The sequence below is a fragment of the Petromyzon marinus genome, chromosome 69 (genome assembly GCF_048934315.1).
Source record: "Petromyzon marinus isolate PM22_M1 ecotype Great Lakes invasive population chromosome 69, UKy_Petmar_22M1.pri1.0, whole genome shotgun sequence".
NCBI lineage: Eukaryota > Metazoa > Chordata > Hyperoartia > Petromyzontiformes > Petromyzontidae > Petromyzon > Petromyzon marinus.
The window spans coordinates 3,012,205-3,031,967 of NC_133735.1; the positions used below are offsets into that span (position 1 = coordinate 3,012,205).

The following is a 19,763-nucleotide window of genomic DNA, read 5'->3' on the forward strand; positions in this document are numbered from 1 at the left end:
GGTCTCTGTGTAGTGAGTCTATGGGTCTCTGTGTGGTGAGTCTATGGGTCTCTGTGTAGTGAGTCTGTGGGTCTCTGTGTGGTGAGTCTATGGGTCTCTGTGTGGTGAGTCTGTGGGTCTCTGTGTGGTGAGTCTATGGGTCTCTGTGTGGTGAGTCTATGGGTCTCTGTGTGGTGAGTCTGTGGGTCTCTGTGTACTGAGTCTATGGGTCTCTGTGTGATGAGTCTATGGGTCTCTGTGTAGTGAGTCTGTGGGTCTCTGTGTGGTGAGTCTATGGGTCTCTGTGTGGTGAGTCTATGGGTCTCTGTGTGGTGAGTCTATGGGTCTCTGCTGTGTGAGTCTGTGGGTCTCTGCTGTGTGAGTCTATGGGTCTCTGTTGTGTTAGTCTATGGGTCTCTGTGTGATGAGTCTATGGGTCTCTGTGTAGTGAGTCTATGGGTCTCTGTGTGGTGAGTCTATGGGTCTCTGTGTGGTGAGTCTATGGGTCTCTGTGTGGTGAGTCTATGGGTCTCTGTGTGGTGAGTCTATGGGTCTCTGTGTGGTGAGTCTGTGGGTCTCTGTGTGGTGAGTCTATGGGTCTCTGTGTGGTGAGTCTATGGGTCTCTGTGTGGTGAGTCTATGGGTCTCTGTGTGGTGAGTCTATGGGTCTGTTTGGTGAGTCTGTGGGTCTCTGCGTGATGAGTCTATGGGTCTCTGTTTGGTGAGTCTGTGGGTCTCTGTGTGGTGAGTCTATGGGTCTCTGTGTGGTGAGTCTATGGGTCTCTGTGTGGTGAGTCTGTGGGTCTGTTTGGTGAGTCTATGGGTCTCTGTGTGGTGAGTCTATGGGTCTCTGTGTGGTGAGTCTGTGGGTTTCTGTGTGGTGAGTCTATGGGTCTCTGTGTGGTGAGTCTGTGGGTCTCTGTGTGGTGAGTCTATGGGTCTCTGTTTGGTGAGTCTATGGGTCTGTTTGGTGAGTCTATGGGTCTCTGTGTAGTGAGTCTATGGGTCTCTGCTGTGTGAGTCTGTGGGTCTCTGCTGTGTGAGTCTATGGGTCTCTGTTGTGTTAGTCTCTGGGTCTCTGTGTAGTGAGTCTATGGGTCTCTGTGTGGTGAGTCTATGGGTCTCTGTGTAGTGAGTCTGTGGGTCTCTGTGTGGTGAGTCTATGGGTCTCTGTGTGGTGAGTCTGTGGGTCTCTGTGTGGTGAGTCTATGGGTCTCTGTGTGGTGAGTCTGTGGGTCTCTGTGTACTGAGTCTATGGGTCTCTGTGTGATGAGTCTATGGGTCTCTGTGTAGTGAGTCTGTGGGTCTCTGTGTGGTGAGTCTATGGGTCTCTGTGTGGTGAGTCTATGGGTCTCTGTGTGGTGAGTCTGTGGGTCTCTGTGTGGTGAGTCTGTGGGTCTCTGTGTGGTGAGTCTATGGGTCTCTGTGGAGTGAGTCTATGGGTCTCTGTGGAGTGAGTCTATGGGTCTCTGCTGTGTGAGTCTATGGGTCTTTGCTGTGTGAGTCTATAGGTCTCTGTGTGGTGAATCTATGGGTCTCTGTGTGGTGAGTCTATGGATCTCTGTGTGGTGAGTCTATGGGTCTCTGTATGATGAGTCTATGGGTCTCTGTGTGATGAGTCTATGGGTCTCTGTGTGGTGAGTCTATGGGTCTCTGTGTGGTGAGTCTATGGGTCTCTGTGTGGTGAGTCTATGGGTCTCTGTGTAGTGAGTCTATGGGTCTCTGTGTGGTGAGTCCATGGGTCTCTGCTGTGTGAGTCTGTGGGTCTCTGCTGTGTGAGTCTATGGGTCTCTGTGTGGTGAGTCTATGGGTCTCTGTGTGGTGAGTCTGTGGGTCTCTGTGTGGTGAGTCTGTGGGTCTCTGTGTGGTGAGTCTGTGGGTCTCTGTGTGGTGAGTCTATGGGTCTCTGTGTAGTGAGTCTGTGGGTCTGTGTGGTGAGTCCATGGGTTTCTGTGTGGTGAGTCTATGGGTCTCTGTGTGGTGAGTCTATGGGTCTCTGTGTGGTGAGTCTATGGGTCTCTGTGTGGTGAGTCTGTGGGTCTCTGTTTGGTGAGTCTATGGGTCTCTGTGTGGTGAGTCTATGGGTTTCTGTGTGGTGAGTCTATGGGTCTCTGTGTGGTGAGTCTATGGGTCTCTGTGTGGTGAGTCTGTGGGTCTCTGTGTGGTGAGTCTATGGGTCTCTGTTTGGTGAGTCTATGGGTCTGTTTGGTGAGTCTATGGGTCTCTGTGTGGTGAGTCTGTGGGTCTCTGTGTGGTGAGTCTGTGGGTCTCTGTGTGGTGAGTCTGTGGGTCTCTGTGTGGTGAGTCTGTGGGTCTCTGTGTGGTGAGTCTATGGGTCTCTGTGTAGTGAGTCTGTGGGTCTCTGTGTGGTGAGTCCATGGGTTTCTGTGTGGTGAGTCTATGGGTCTCTGTGTGGTGAGTCTATGGGTCTCTGTGTGGTGAGTCAATGGGTCTCTGTGTGGTGAGTCTGTGGGTCTCTGTTTGGTGAGTCTATGGGTCTCTGTGTGGTGAGTCTACGGGTTTCTGTGTGGTGAGTCTATGGGTCTCTGTGTGGTGAGTCTATGGGTCTCTGTGTGGTGAGTCTATGGGTCTCTGTGTGGTAAGTCTATGGGTCTCTGTGTGGTGAGTCTATGGGTCTCTGTGTGGTGAGTCTATGGGTCTCTGTGTGGTGAGTCTATGGGTCTTTGTGTGGTGAGTCTATGGGTCTCTGTGTGGTGAGTCTATGGGTCTCTGTGTGGTGAGTCTATGGGTCTCTGTGTGGTGAGTCTATGGGTCTCTGTGTGGTGAGTCTATGGGTCTCTGTGTGGTGAGTCTATGGGTCTCTGTGTGGTGAGTCTATGGGTCTGTTTGGTGAGTCTATGGGTCTCTGCTGTGTGAGTCTATGGGTCTCTGTGTGGTGAGTCTATGGGTCTCTGTGTGGTGAGTCTATGGGTCTCTGTGGAGTGAGTCTATAGGTCTCTGTGTGATGAGTCTATGGGTCTTTGTTGTGTGAGTCTATGGGTCTCTGCTCTGTGAGTCTATGGGTCTCTGTGTGGTGAGTCTATGGGTCTCTGTGTGGTGAGTCTATGGGTCTCTGTGGAGTGAGTCTATAGGTCTCTGTGTGATGAGTCTATGGGTCTTTGTTGTGTGAGTCTATGGGTCTCTGCTCTGTGAGTCTATGGGTCTCTGCTGTGTGAGTCTATGGGTCTCTGTTGTGTTAGTCTCTGGGTCTCTGTGTAGTGAGTCTATAGGTCTCTGTGTGATGAGTCTATGGGTCTTTGTGTGGTGAATCTATGGGTCTCTGTGTGGTGAGTCTATGGATCTCTGTGTGGTGAGTCTGTGGGTCTCTGTGTGGTGAGTCTATGGGTCTCTGTGTGGTGAGTCTGTGGGTCTCTGTGTGGTGAGTCTATGGGTCTCTGTGTGGTGAGTCTGCGTCTCCCTCTCTCTTATCATCATCACGGTGGCTAGGAGATGTTGACTACCTCGCCTGGTACACAGGAGATCGTGGGTTTTCCACGCGATGATGATGATGATGATGATATCAGCCACTTTGTTGAGCCGCTATCATTTGTAATGGCCCAGCTCAGCGGGACCTCACCCGGTTAAAATAAAAAAAAAAATGTTTTTTAGTCGATGGGTCTACGTATCTCTGTGGATCTCTATGCGTCGGCACGGCAACCGAGTTGATGGCGTCGTCGGCACGGCAACCGGGTTGATGGCGATGTTGCTGATGCTCGTGGGATGCGCTTTGTCATCTCCTTCCACTCCGCGCCTCGTAGAATCTGAAGAGAATCGAGGCGAACGACACCTTCGCCAACGCCCACCGGGGACCAGGTGGCGCTTGCCAGCAAAATACGCGGGTGAAATCACACGCGCATGCACACGCACACACACACACACGCACACACACGCACACGCACGTACGCACATGCACATGCACACGCACGCACACGCACGTACGCACATGCACACACACGCACACACGCACACACGCACATGCACACGCACGCACACACACACACGCACGTACGCACATGCACACACACGCACACACACACATGCACACGCACGCACACACGCACACACACGCACACACACACGTACGCACATGCCCGCACACGCACGCACGCACACACGCACACGGACGCAAAGGTCCCCCGTGTAGCCTTAACAGGCTGTTAGGGGCAAGTGCTGTTAGCGAGCATCACCTTGTGAAGGCCGGAACGGGACGCACGAGGGGGGTGGGTGGCCGGCGCCACGCCCGGCCGCCTTTGTCTCTCCCCGAGTGGCCGCGTTCACTACTGAGGCTGAGTCGACCTAGGCAATGCCCAAAGGCAATGGTGCCCCATGTGTAGCCTTCAGCGGACGTGTTGGGGCAAGCGCTGTTTAGCAGCGAGTAGCGGCGCGGATGAAGGCCGGCACTGCGGGCACACGACGGGGTGGTGGGTGGCCAGCACCACGCACGCCCGGCCGCCTTTGTCTCCCCCTACTTGGTGGTGTGGGGAGAGTGGGGGGGGGCGAGTGGGGGGGGGGGGGGGCGAGACCCGTGACAGCTTCTCCCGCTCACTGCCGCCTTTGTCGCCCCCCCAGGACCGAGCATGGGCGAGCGTCATGGAGGAGCTCGGTGGTGGTGGTGGTGGAGTCCGGCTGAGGAAGGCGGAGGGCGAGGGGAAGGCTCCCACCGGCGCGACGCCCTTCAGGCTGACGCCCTTCGAGATGCTGCTGCGGGACATCGCCCTCCGCAGGTTCACCCTCAAGCCCACCCCGGTAGCGTGGCTCACGTCCGGCGAATTAGCGCGCATGGGCGGGTGGGCGGGTGGGTGGTTGAGTGAGTGGATGGGTGGTTGAGTGAGTGAGTGACTGGATGAGTGGTTGAGTGAGTGAGTGAGTGACTGGGTGAGTGTATGAGTGGGTGAGTGGTTGAGTGAGTGAGTGACTGCATGAGTGGTTGAGTGAGTGAGAGACTGAGTGGGTGAGTGACTGGATGAGTGGTTGAGTGAGTGAGTGACCGGGTGAGTGGATGAGTGGGTGAGTGGTTGAGTGGATGAGTGACTGGATGAGTGGTTGAGTGGGTGAGTGACTGGATGAGTGGTTGAGTGAGTGAGTGAGTGACTGGTTGAGTGGGTGAGTGACTGGGTGAGTGACTGGGTGAGTGAGTGAGGCTGACGCCCTTCGAGATGCTGCTGCGGGACATCGCCCTCCGCAGGTTCACCCTCAAGCCCACCCCGGTAGCGTGGCTCACGTCTGGCGAATAGCGCGCATGGGCGGGTGGGTGGTTGAGTGAGTGGATGGGTGGTTGAGTGAGTGAGTGACTGGATGAGTGGTTGAGTGAGTGAGTGACCGGGTGAGTGGATGAGTGGGTGAGTGGTTGAGTGGGTGAGTGACTGGATGAGTGGTTGAGTGGGTGAGTGACTGGATGAGTGGTTGAGTGAGTGAGTGACTGGTTGAGTGGGTGAGTGACTGGGTGAGTGACTGGGTGAGTGAGTGAGGCTGACGCCCTTCGAGATGCTGCTGCGGGACATCGCCCTCCGCAGGTTCACCCTCAAGCCCACCCCGGTAGCGTGGCTCACGTCTGGCGAATAGCGCGCATGGGCGGGTGGGTGGTTGAGTGAGTGGATGGGTGGTTGAGTGAGTGAGTGACTGGATGAGTGGTTGAGTGAGTGAGTGACTGGGTGAGTGTATGAGTGGGTGAATGGTTGAGTGGGTGAGTGACTGGATGAGTGGGTGAGTGACTGGATGAGTGGTTGAGTGAGTGAGTGAGTGACTGGTTGAGTGGGTGAGTGACTGGGTGAGTGACTGGGTGAGTGAGTGAGGCTGACGCCCTTCGAGATGCTGCTGCGGGACATCGCCCTCCGCAGGTTCACCCTCAAGCCCACCCCGGTAGCGTGGCTCACGTCCGGCGAATAGCGCGCATGGGCGGGTGGGTGGTTGAGTGAGTGGATGGGTGGTTGAGTGAGTGAGTGACTGGATGAGTGGTTGAGTGAGTGAGTGACTGGGTGAGTGTATGAGTGGGTGAGTGGTTGAGTGAGTGAGTGACTGCATGAGTGGTTGAGTGAGTGAGAGACTGAGTGGGTGAGTGACTGGATGAGTGGTTGAGTGAGTGACCGGGTGAGTGGATGAGTGGGTGAGTAGTTGAGTGAGTGAGTGACTGGATGAGTGGTTGAGTGAGTGACTGGGTGAGTGGGTGAGTGAGTGAGTGAGGCTGACGCCCTTCGAGATGCTGCTGCGGGACATCGCCCTCCGCAGGTTCACCCTCAAGCCCACCCCGGTAGCGTGGCTCACGTCCTGCGAATAGCGCGCATGGGTGGGTGGGTGGTTGAGTGAGTGGATGGTTGAGTGAGTGGATGAGTGGATGAGTGGGTGAGTGGTTGAGTGGGTGAGTGACTGGATGAGTGGCTGAGTGAGTGAGTGAGTGACTGGGTGAGTGGATGAGTGGGTGAGTGGTTGAGTGGGTGAGTGACTGGATGAGTGATTGAGTGGGTGAGTGACTGGATGAGTGGTTGAGTGAGTGAGTGAGTGACTGGTTGAGTGGGTGAGTGACTGGGTGAGTGACTGGGTGAGTGAGTGAGGCTGACGCCCTTCGAGATGCTGCTGCGGGACATCGCCCTCCGCAGGTTCACCCTCAAGCCCACCCCGGTAGCGTGGCTCACGTCCTGCGAATAGCGCGCATGGGCGGGTGGGCGGGTGGGTGGTTGGGTGAGTGGATGAGTGGATGGGTGGTTGAGTGGATGGGTGGTTGAGTGGATGGGTGGTTGAGTGGGTGAATGGTTGAGTGAGTGAGTGGATGGTTTAGTGAGTGAATGAGTGGGTGGGTGGGTGAGTGGATGGGTGGTTGAGTGGATGAATGGATGGGTGGGTGAGTGGATGGGTGGTTGAGTGGGTGAGTGACTGGATGAGTGGTTGAGTGAGTGAGTGACTGGGTGAGTGGCTGAGTGAGTGAGTGACTAGATGAGTGGATGAGTGGTTGAGTGGGTGAGTGACTGGATGAGTGGTTGAGTGAGTGACTGGGTGAGTGGATGAGTGGGTGAGTGGTTGAGTGGGTGAGTGGATGGTTTAGTGAGTTATGTGGGTGAGTGAGTGAATGGGTGGGTGAGTGGATGGGTGGTTGAGTGGGTGGATGGTTGAGTGAGTGAGTGGATGGATGAGTAGTTGAGTGAGTGAGAAACTGGGTGAGTGGATGAGTGGGTGAGTGGTTGAGTGAGTGAGTGACTGGATGAATGGTTGAGTGAGTGAGAGACTGGGTGAGTGAGTGACTGGATGAGTGGCTGAGTGAGTGAATGACTGGGTGAGTGGATGAGTGGGTGAGTGGTTGATCGGGTGAACGACTGGATGAGTGGTTGAGTGAGTGAGTTACTGGGTGAGTGGATGAGTGGTTGAGTGGGTGAGTGAGTGAGTGAGGCTGACGCCCTTCGAGATGCTGCTGCGGGACATCGCCCTCCGCAGGTTCACCCTCAAGCCCACCCCGGTAGCGTGGCTCACGTCCGGCGAATAGCGCGCATGGGCGGGTGGGTGGTTGAGTGAGTGGATGGTTGAGTGAGTGAGTGGATGGTTTAGTGAGTGGGTGGGTGAGTGACTGGGTGAGTGGATGAGTGGGTGAGTGGTTGAGTGAGTGAGTGACTGTATGAGTGAGTGAGTGAGTGACTGGGTGAGTGGTTGAGTGAGTGAGTGACTGGGTGAGTGGATGAGTGGGTGAGTGGTTGAGTGAGTGAGTGACTGTATGAGTGAGTGAGTGAGTGACTGGGTGAGTGGTTGAGTGAGTGAGAGACTGGGTGAGTGGATGACTGGATGAGTGGTTGAGTGAGTGAGTGAGTGACTGGGTGAGTGGTTGAGTGAGTGACTGGTTGAGTGAGTGAGTGACTGGGTGAGTGGTTGAGTGAGTGAGTGACTGGGTGAGTGGTTGAGTGAGTGAGTGACTGGGTGAGTGTATGAGTGGATGAGTGGTTGAGTGGGTGAGTGGTTGAGTGAGTGACTGTATGAGTGAGTGAGTGAGTGACTGGGTGAGTGGTTGAGTGAGTGAGAGACTGGGTGAGTGGATGACTGGATGAGTGGTTGAGCGAGTGTCCAGGTGGTTTTGGTGAGTGGACTCACGGCCCGCTCTCCCCGTCTGTGAAGCACAGCGGCGGGGCCCTTCCCCCTCGTCGCGGTCGCCGTGCAGCGCTAGCAGCTCGCTCGTTAGCGACGACGACGATTAGCGACGACCACGATTAGCGACGACGTTTAGCGACGACGATGAAATGACCGCCCGGGGCCTCGTCACCTCCTCGTTCTCGTAGGCGCCTCAACGGTGCCGTGGCTCGCGGGGAAGCGCTCACGACCAGTCCCTGGACTACATCAGGTCACGTCCCGCGCTCAAACCGGTGAGCCTCGTCTGACCGATTGTGGTGGTGGTGGTGATGATGGTGGTGATGATGGTGGTGATGATGATGTAGTTGGTGGTGGTGGTAATGATGATGATAATGGTGGTGGTTGTGGTGGTAGTGATGATGATGATGATAGTGTTGGTAGTGGTGGTGGTGATGATGATGATAATGGTGGTGGTTGTGGTGGTAGTGATGATGATGATAGTGTTGGTAGTGGTGGTGGTGATGATGATGATAATGGTGGTGGTTGTGGTGGTAGTGATGATGATAGTGTTGGTAGTGGTGGTGGTGATGATGATGAGTGTGTTGGTAGTGGTGGTGGTGGTAATGATGATGATGACCGTGGTGGTTGTGGTGGTAGTGATGATGATGATAGTGTTGGTAGTGGTGGTGGTGATGATGGTGGTGGTAGTGATGATATTGATGGTGGTGTTGATGGTGTTGATGGTGGTGTTGCTGACGGTGATGGTAATGGTAGTGATGATAATGACGGTAGTGATGGTGGTGATGGTGGTGATTGTGGTATCACTGACGGTGATGGTGGTGTTGCTGACGGTGATGGTGTTGCTGACGGTGATGGTGGTGGTGTTGCTGACGGTGATGGTGGTGATGATGATGATGGAGGTGGTGTTGATGATGATGATCATGGTGGTGGTGGTAGTGATGATGATGGTGTTGGTGGTGGTGGTGATGATGATGGTGTTGGTGGTGGTGGGTGATCTAAATTGGAATTGGCTAAACCCGCCGGCCGTGGCCACAAATTTTGCAGATTAATTTAACCTGTTTCAATTAATAAATGTCCCCACAAGACCCAACCTAAAAAATCCGGGACAGTCATCTCTGCTTGACGTCCTATTGACAAATGCCCCTCACAATTTCACACTGACTGGTGTTCTGGGTAATAACCTTAGTGATCACTCCTTCATTTTTGGGGTGAGATCATCAGCCAGACCCAAAGCCCCCCCTAAATTGGTTTAGAAGCACTCTATGAGACACTTCAGCACTCAGGCATTTACTAATGATGTGCTTCACTCGGATCTTGACAAGGTCTGCGATATCCCCAACCTGACTACGGCTTGGGAGACCTTCAGGTACACGTTTCTCCAAATTCTTAACTAACATGCTCCGTTGGTTAGATTTAAAACTAAAGGCAACCGCCCACCATGGTATGATCCTTTGATTACAAAGCTCATGAAAACTAGGGACAAGGCTTGGGCATGTGCTCAGAAAGGTAATTTGGTCAATGACTGGCTAGAATACAGGATTTTAAGGAATAAATGCGTCAAGAAAATACGGCATGCAAAAAATGCCTACTTTTCCTCCACTCTCCTGGAATCACATTCGAAATGCCAGGATTTTCTGGAAAACAATCAAATGTATCGAAAAGGCATCCAAAACAGACAATCTGCCCGTTGAGCTTCACCGAAATGGGGGAATATTTTTCAGATCCCCAAAAAATAGTTGACAATTTTAACCTTCATTTTTCTGAAGCTGGTAATCTTTTTGATAATGTATTGGGAGTCAACCTTGCTCATGCAAATTTCTACACCCCTGTCCAAACATTAAACGAATTTAGTTTCCAGCCAATCCACGAAAGTAATGTTCTGAAACAACTGTCCTACCTCAAAGGGTCCTCCTCTACCGGAGCAGATAGTTTTCCCGTCTTTGCTCTAATAACTGTTGGTCACCTGATGAACAAACCTATAGCCCATATTTTCAACCTGTCCATCAAAGAAGCATCAGTTCCTCTAGAATGGAAACATTCCTATGTCCGTCCACTTCACAAAGGGGGCCCTAAAGATGATCCAAATAACTACCGACCTATCTCAATTTTGTCCCCGTTGATGAAAATTTTTGAAAAATTATTGAACTACCAAATTAGTAGTTTCCTGTCCATCAACAATCTACTACATCTAAAACAATCTGGGTTCCGAAAAAAAATACAGCACCACATCTGCTGCATTAGACTCTCTGAATCACATTTACAGTAGCCTTGATAATAAGCAGTACTGTGCCTGTCTTTTTCTAGACCTGTCCAAAGCTTTTGATACAGTAGACCACAACACCCTGCTGGGTAAACTAAGTTGCCTCGGTTTTTCCGAAAACGCAGTAAAATGGTTTCAAAATTACCTCTTTTGTCGCACCCAAATTGTATTCACAGATGGTTGGAGGTCAAACAGTGTTAAGATAACAAAAGGGGGTTCCACAGGGTTCCATCCTCGGCCCCCTCTTGTTCTCTCTTTATGTCAATGACTTGGGCACTGACTTGGATCATTCCAGGGTAAATCTGTTTGCAGATGACACGATACTGATTACTGCTGGCCGCTCTCCGGATGACGTGATTGCTAAGCTGCAGGGCGATTTCAACAAACTACAACATTAGCTAGTTGCTCTTAAACTAGTCCTGAATACCTCCAAAATCAAGGTGCTATGCTTCTCACCGGGACTAAAGCAGGAAATTATTTTTCCCCAATTACATTCCTTAAATAATTATCAAATAGAGCAAGTTAAGATCTATAAGTATCTTGGGGTCATCCTGGATTCAAAACTGAATTTTGAAGATCACACTGATTATATTGGAAAAAAGACAAAAATAAAAATTGGTTTTCTGTATCGACACAAGCACTGCTTCCCCCCAATGTTCCGTTTGGAATTGATAAAAGCTACCATACTGCCTCTACTTGACTACTGTGACATCGTGTATAAATCAGCCCCCCAAGTACTGTACTGAAGAAGCTTGATTCCATCTATCACTCGGCCTTAAGGTTTACATTGAACTGCCCATATAGGACTCACCACTGTGATCTCTACATTGGGTCAAACTTAACATCTCTTAATGTTCGACGGCTTGTGCACCAGATCTTATTTATTCACGATGTACTTACAAAAAAATCCGCAGACTACCTGCTGGATCTCCTCTCTGTTTCAAAGAACAAATTTGACCTCAGGTCTTGGCTCATTTACCAGCTTCACATTCCTTATTGCCGTACAAATACTGGAGGAAGGGCCTTTGCTATTGATGCCCCCAGGGTCTGGAATGCTATTGCCAATAAACGGCAACTTGAATCACTACCTATGAGATCTTCTCTCAAAACTGCTCTAGAGGAGTTGTACACCCCTAGCTGCCACTGCTATTCATTGGCGTAAAATAAAATAAAATGTTTCGCTCCGGATGACGCTGCAAAGTATTATCTGTATTTCGATTTAGCGTGCTGATCTTAAAGGTGCATTGAAACATTTGGTACTCCGACTGATGCTTCTGTTGTTGTGGAGTAACTCATGCAGCCAGCTATGGCTGTAGGATTTGGTGTTACATGTTATTATTTATGTAGTTTATTGTAAAAAAAAATCGGTCACAGTCCCTATGATCACTGTTACGTTGCAGTTATGGCTTCATTTTTTGGTGATTTTCGAAAAGTTTTTTGGTTTGGACATGTTTGTTTTGTTGTAGTACCGATTTAGACTGACGGGCCGAAATCTAAGTTTTCTTGTGGTTGTTGTTGTTGTTTGATTTGCATCCCACTGGGAGTTTTTGCACACAGCGTTGGTGTACGGTGCTTTTTTCAGGAAAATTTTGCTGTTTAATTTCACGGATTTTCTGTTTGCACAGTCAACACGTAGTCAATTTAAGATGTTTATCTTGTTCGTGTTTTAGTTTTTTTGTTTGTTGTGGTTGCACCCGATTCAAGAGCCGAATGGCTCACAGGGCTCGATATCAAAATAAATGAACTGCAAACTGAAATGATGATGATAGCGAATGTGGTGATGATGGTGTTGATGGTGTTGATGGTGTTGATGGTGTTGATGGTGGTGTTACTGCCGGTGATGGTGGTGGTAATGGTAGTGATGATAATGATGGTGGTGATTTGTGGTGTCACTGGCGGTGATGGTGGTGTTGCTGATGGTGGTGATGGTGGTGTTGCTGTTGGTGGTGATGGTGGTGATGGTGGTGTTGATGGTGGTGTTACTGCCGGTGATGGTGGTGGTAATGGTAGTGATGATAATGGTGGTGATGGTGGTGACTTGTGGTGTCACTGGCGGTGATGGTGGTGTTGCTGATGGTGGTGATGGTGGTGATGTTGGTGTTGATGGTGGTGTTACTGCCGGTGATGGTGGTGGTAATGGTAGTGATGATAATGATGGTGGTGATGGTGGTGACTTGTGGTGTCACTGGCGGTGATGGTGGTGTTGCTGATGGTGGTGATGGCGGTGGTGATGGTGTTGCTGATGGTGGTGATGGTGGTGTTGCTGATGGTGGTGATGGTGGTGTTACTGCCGGTGATGGTGGTGGTAATGGTAGTGATGATAATGATGGTGGCGATGGTGGTGACTTGTGGTGTCACTGGCGGTGATGGTGGTGTTGCTGATGGTGGTGATGGTGGTGTTGCTGATGGTGGTGATGGTGGTGATGGTGGTGGTGATGGTGGTGATGATGGTGTTGATGGTGGTGTTACTGCCGGTGATGGTGGTGGTAATGGTAGTGATGATAATGATGTTGGTGATGGTGGTGATGGCGGTGATGTTGCTGATGGTGGTGATGGTGGTGATGTTGGTGTTGGTGATGTTGGTGATGGTGATGTTGGTGATGTTGGTGATGGTGCAGGCCTGGCAGAGGCGCCTCTCGGCCTCCCAGCCTCGCGAGCGCAGCGCCAGGGAGAAACTCCTGGCGGACATCTGCAAGGGTACGACCTTGAGGCCTCTGTCAGCGTCCGTCTCATCGCCCCCATCGTCCGTCCCATCACCCCCATCGCCTGTCCCATCACCCCCATCGCCTGTCCCATCACCCCCATCGTCTGTCCCATCACTCCCATCGTCTGTCCCATCACCCCCATCGCCTGTCCCATCACCGCCATCGCCTGTCCCATCACTGCCATCGTGTGTCCCATCACCCCCATCGTCTGTCTCATCACTCCCATCGCCTGTCCCATCACTCCCATCGTGTGTCTCATCACCCCCATCGCCTGTCCCATCACTGCCATCGTGTGTCCCATCACCCCCATCGTCTGTCTCATCACTCCCATCGCCTGTCCCATCACTCCCATCGTCTGTCTCATCACCCCCATCGCCTGTCCCATCACCCCCATCGTCTGTCTCATCACCACCATCGCCTGTCCCATCACCCCCATCGTGTGTCTCATCACTCCCATCGTCTGTCTCATCACTCCCATCGTGTGTCTCATCACCGCCATCGTGTGTCTCATCACTCCCATCGCCTGTCCCATCACTCCCATCGTCTGTCTCATCACCCCCATCGTGTGTCCCATCACTCCCATCGTCTGTCTCATCACTCCCATCGCCTGTCTCATCACTCCCATCGCCTGTCCCATCACTCCCATCGTGTGTCCCATCACTCCCATCGTCTGTCTCATCACCGCCATCGCCTGTCTCATCACTCCCATCGCCTGTCCCATCACTCCCATCGTGTGTCCCATCACTCCCATCGTCTGTCTCATCACCGCCATCGTCTCTCCCATCACTCCCATCGTCCATCCCATCACTCCCATCGTCCGTCCCATCACTCCCATCGTCTGTCTCATCACTCCCATCGTCCGTCCCATCACTCCCATCGTCTGTCTCATCACCGCCATCGTCTGTCTCATCACTCCCATCGTCTGTCTCATCACCCCCATCGTGTGTCTCATCACTCCCATCGCCTGTCTCATCACCGCCATCGCCTGTCTCATCACTCCCAGCGTCTGTCCCATCACCCCCATCCTCTGTCCCATCACTCCCATCGTGTGTCTCATCACTCCCATCGTCTCTCCCATCACTCCCATCGCCTGTCCCATCACTCCCATCGCCTGTCCCATCACTGCCATCGCCTGTCCCATCACTCCCATCGTCTGTCTCATCACTCCCATCGCCTGTCCCATCACTCCCATCCTCTGTCCCATCACTCCCATCGTGTGTCCCATCACTCCCATCCTCTGTCCCATCACTCCCATCGTGTGTCCCATCACCCCCATCGTCTGTCCCATCACCGCCATCGCCTGTCCCATCACCCCCATCGCCTGTCCCATCACCGCCATCGTCTGTCTCATCACTCCCATCGTGTGTCTCATCACTCCCATCGTCTGTCTCATCACTCCCATCCTCTGTCCCATCACTCCCATCGTGTGTCTCATCACTCCCATCCTCTGTCCCATCACTCCCATCCTCTGTCTCATCATCCCCATCGTCTGTCTCATCGCCACCATCGCCTGTCCGGGAGACAAGACGTCCATCGATGGGACGGTCGCGCTGCAGCACCGAACCCAAGCGGGAGGTGAGTGGGAAGGAGGAGGCGTGGTAGTGGGGGGGGGGCCTAATGCAGTGGGTGGGTGAGCGGGTGGGTGAGTGGGTGGGTGAGCGGGTGGGTGAGTGAGTGGGTGAGCGGGTGGGTGGGTGAGCGGGCGAGTGGGTGAGTGAGCGGGTGAGTGGGTGAGTGAGCGGGTGGGTGAGCGAGTGGGTGGGTGGGTGAGCGGGTGGGTGGGTGGAAGCGTGAATGAGCAGGTGGGTGGGTGAGCGGGTGGGTGAGTGGCTGAGCAGGCGGGTGAGTGGGTGAGCGAGTGAGTGGGAGGGTGAGTGAGTCAATGGGTGAGTGGGTGAGCGGGAGGGTGGGTGACTAAATGGGCAAGTGATGATGATAGTGATGACGCGATGCCGTTTTCACCACCACCACGATCACCACCACCCACACCACCACAACCACCACGACCACCACCACCCACACAACCACCACGACCACAACCACCACCCACACAACCACCACGACCACCACCACAACCACCACGACCACCACCACAACCACCACGACCACCACCACCCACACAACCACCACAACCACCACCACACAACCACCACCCACACAACCACCACCACAACCACCACGACCACCACCACCCACACAACCACCACGACCACCACCACCCACACAACCACCACTACGACCACCACCCACACGACCACCACCACGACCACCACCACAACCACCACCCACACGACCACAACCACCACCACGACCACCACCACGACCACCACTACGACCACCACCCCACACAACCACCACCACCACGACCACCACCACAACCACCACCACGACCACCACTACGACCACCACCCCACACAGTTTGCCCACTCGCTGGAGACGCTGACGCTCACCCTGGAGGACGTCTCCTCCATACGCAAGGTCCTCTCCTGCGCCGAGCTCGACCTCCACTGCAGGGACCGCGGCCGCTTTGCCCTCCTGGACAATGGCAAGGTGCCACGCCCCCCACACACACAGCTAGGTGCCACGCCCCCCCCCACACACAAGGCAAGGTGCCACGCCCCCACATACACAGGGCACGGTGGTGCCACGCCCCCCCCACACAGGGCACGGTGGTGCCACGCCCCCCCCCCACACACACAGGGCACGGTGGTGCCACGCCCCCCCCACACAGGGCACGGTGGTGCCACGCCCCCCCCACACAGGGCACGGTGGTGCCACGCCCCCCCCCCACACACACAGGGCACGGTGGTGCCACGCCCCCCCCACACACAGGGCACGGTGGTGCCACGCCCCCCCCCACACACACAGGGCACCGTGGTGCCACGCCCCCCCCACACAGGGCACGGTGGTGCCACGCCCCCCCCACACACAGGGCACGGTGGTGCCACGCCCCCCCCACACACACAGGGCACCGTGGTGCCACGCCCCCACACACACACAGGGCACGGTGGTGCCACGCCCCCCCCACACAGGGCACGGTGGTGCCACGCCCCCCCCACACACAGGGCACGGTGGTGCCACGCCCCCCCCACACACACAGGGCACCGTGGTGCCACGCCCCCCCCACACAGGGCACGGTGGTGCCACGCCCCCCCCACACACAGGGCACGGTGGTGCCACGCCCCCCCACACACACAGGGCACCGTGGTGCCACGCCCCCACACACACACAGGGCACGGTGGTGCCACGCCCCCCCCACACAGGGCACGGTGGTGCCACGCCCCCCCCACACACACAGGGCACGGTGGTGCCACGCCCCCCACACACACAGCAAGGTGCCACGCCCCCCACACACACAGGGCACGGTGGTGCCACGCCCCCCCCACACACACAGGGCACGGTGGTGCCACGCCCCCCATGCACAGGGCACGGTGGTGCCACGCCCCCCCACACAGCGCACGGTGGTGCCACGCCCCCCCCCACACAGCGCACGGTGGTGCCACGCCCCCCCACACACAGGGCACGGTGGTGCCACGCCCCCCACACACACACACAGCATGGTGCCACGCCCCCCACACACACACAGCATGGTGCCACGCCCCCCACACACACAGCATGGTGCCACGCCCCCCCCACACACACAGCAAGGTGCCACGCCCCCAACACACACACGTCAAGGTGCCACGCCCCCCACACACACAGCATGGTGCCACGCCCCCCACACACACAGCATGGTGCCACGCCCCCCACACACACACAGCATGGTGCCACGCCCCCCCCCCACACACACAGCATGGTGCCACGCCCCCCACACACACAGCATGGTGCCACGCCCCCACACACACACAAGGCAATGTGCCACGCCCCCCCACACACAGCATGGTGCCACGCCCCCCCCACACACAGCATGGTGCCACGCCCCCCCCACACACAGCATGGTGCCACGCCCCCCACACACAGCATGGTGCCACGCCCCCCACACACACAGCATGGTACCACGCCCCCCACACACACAGCATGGTGCCACGCCCCCCACACACAGCATGGTGCCACGCCCCCCACACACACACAGCATGGTGCCACGCCCCCCACACACAGCATGGTGCTACGCCCCCCACACACACAGCATGGTGCCACGCCCCCCACACACAGCATGGTGCCACGCCCCCCACACACACACAGCATGGTGCTACGCCCCCCCCACACACAGCATGGTGCCACGCCCCCAACAGCAGTAGTAAAAGTAGTAGTAGCAATAACAGCAGTAGTAGCAATTGCAGCAGCAGTAGCAGCAGTAGTAGTAGCAGCCGTAGTAGCAATAACAGCAGCAGTAGCAGCAGCAGTAGTAGCAGTAGTAGTAGCAGTTGTAGCAGTAACAGCCAGCAGTAGTAGCAGTAACAGCAGCAGTAGTAGTAGCAGCAGTTGTAGCAGTAACAGCAGCAGTAGTAGTAGCGGCAGCAGGAGTAGCAGTAACAGTAGCAGCAGTAGTAGTAGCGGCAGCAGTAGTAGCAGTAACAGTAGCAGCAGTAGTAGCGGGAGTGGCAGTAGTAGCAGCAGTAGCAGCAGTAGCAGTAGTAGCAGCAGTGGTAGCAGTAACAGCAGCAGTAGTAGCAGCAGTGGTAGCAGTAACAGCAGCAGCAGTAGCAGCAGCAGTAACAGCATCAGCAGCAGTAGTAACAGCAGCAGTAGCGGCAATAGTCGTAGCAGCTGCTGTTGATGATGATGTTGATGAGAGTGATGATGATCGTGGTGCTGCTGGTGATGATGATGTTGATGAGAGTGATGTTGATCGTGGTGCTGCTGGTGACGATGATGATGTTGATGAGAGTGATGATGATCGTGGTGCTGCTGGTTACGATGATGTTGATGAGAGTGATGATGATCGTGGTGCTGCTGGTTACGATGATGTTGATGAGAGTGATGATGATCGTGGTGCTGCTGGTTACGATGATGTTGACGAGCGTGATGATGATCGTGGTGCTGCTGCTGAGGATGGCAGTGATGATGATGACGACGACGACAAACCACGACGATGATGACGACGATGATGATGACGATGATGATGACGACGATGACGATGATGACGACGACAACCACGACGATGATGACGACCACGACGATGATGACGACGACGATGACGACGATGACGATGATGATGATGACGACGACCACGACGATGATGACGATGATGACGACGATGACGACGACGACCACGACGATGATGACGACTGTGACGATGTCGATGACGACGATGACGACGACGATGATGACGACGAATGTGACGATGATGACGACGATGATGACGACGACCACGACGATGACGACGACTGTGACGATGTCGACGACGACGACGACGAAGACTCTCATGTCCGTGGCGCGATGGCGGGTTTGTCGCCGTGAGTTTCCGTGAACACTTTCCCACCTCCTCGCCTTTCTCTCTCTCCACCGCCACCACCACCCAGGCTTTGTTTCAGCTGCCAACAGACGAAGTTCTCCCTCTTCTCGCGCCCACGCACGTGCCGCCTGTGCTGCAGGTAGCGCCCCCTGCAGGCCGCCTCCACGGCCGCTGTCAAACTTCGCTCGCTCGGTCGCCTCCTGCCCTCCTCTCTCTCTCCTACCCCCTCCTCCTGCCCCCTCCTCCTCCTGCCCCTTCTCCCTCCTACCCCCCCCCCCCTTTTCTCTCCTCCTTCCTCCTGCCCCCTTCTCCCTCCTACCCCCCTCCTCCTCCTCCTCCTCCTTCCTACCCCCCCCCCTTCTCCCTCCTACCCCCTCCTCCTCCTCCTCCTTCCTACCCCCCCCCTTCTCCCTCCTACCCCTCCTCCTCCTCCTTCCTACCCCCCCCCCCCTTCTCCCTCCTACCCCCCCCTTCTCTCTCCTCCTTCTCCTGCCCCCTTCTCCCTCCTACCCCCTTCTCCTCCTCCTGCCCCCTTCTCCTTCCTACCCCCTCCTCCTTCTCCCTCCTACCCCCTCCCCATTCTCCTGCCCCTTCCTACCCCCCCCCTTCTCACCTTCCTACAACCCCCTCCTCCTTCTCCTGCCCCTTCCTACCCCCCCCCCCTTCTCCTTCCTACCCCCTTCTCCTACCTCCTCCTCCTCCTACCCCCCCCCCCTTCTCTCTCCTCCTTCTCCTGCCCCCTTCTCTCTCCTACCCCCTTCTCCTGCCCCTTCCTACCCCCCCCCCCCCTTCTCCTTCCTACCCCCTTCTCTTTCTCCTCCTTCTACCTCCTCCTACCCCCCCCCCCTTCTCTCTCCTCCTTCTCCTGCCCCCTTCTCTCTCCTACCCCCCTCCTCCTTCTCCTTCCTACCCCCTCCTCCTTCTCCCTCCTACCCCCTCCCCATTCTCCTGCCCCTTCCTACCCCCCCCCTTCTCCCTCCTACCCCCTCCTCCTTCTCCTGCCCCTTCCTACCCCCCCCCCTTCTCCTTCCTACCCCCTTCTCCTCCTTCTCCTACCTCCTCCTCCTCCTACCCCCCCCCCCCTTCTCTCTCCTCCTTCTCCTGCCCCCTTCTCTCTCCTACCCCCTTCTCCTGCCCCTTCCTACCCCCCCCCTTCTCCTTCCTACCCCCTTCTCTTTCTCCTCCTTCTACCTCCTCCTACCCCCCCCCCCCCCTTCTCTCTCCTCCTTCTCCTGCCCCCTTCTCTCTCCTACCCCCCTCCTCCTTCTCCTTCCTACCCCCTCCTCCTTCTCCCTCCTACCCCCTCCCCATTCTCCTGCCCCTTCCTACCCCCCCCCCCCTTCTCCCTCCTACCCCCTCC

The 19,763-nt window shown here is 55.4% G+C and overlaps 1 protein-coding gene across 3 annotated transcripts in view; it reads left to right on the forward strand.

Annotated features, from left to right (window-relative positions):
• Positions 1–19,763, forward strand: part of LOC116957079 (protein spire homolog 2-like) — a 72,449-nt gene that overhangs the window by 38,033 nt on the left and 14,653 nt on the right. For 2 of the 3 annotated variants that reach the window (XM_076054978.1, XM_076054979.1), the window contains exons 6-11: positions 3,738–3,818; positions 4,549–4,725; positions 8,232–8,315; positions 12,922–14,583; positions 15,427–15,557; positions 18,471–18,542. In XM_076054978.1, the coding sequence (XP_075911093.1) occupies positions 3,738–3,818; positions 4,549–4,725; positions 8,232–8,315; positions 12,922–14,583; positions 15,427–15,557; positions 18,471–18,542 (2,207 nt within the window). Of the gene's footprint in view, positions 1–3,737; positions 3,819–4,548; positions 4,726–8,231; positions 8,316–12,921; positions 14,584–15,426; positions 15,558–18,470; positions 18,543–19,763 lie in introns of those variants that run through there. The other variant, XM_076054980.1, reaches the window with a different exon arrangement.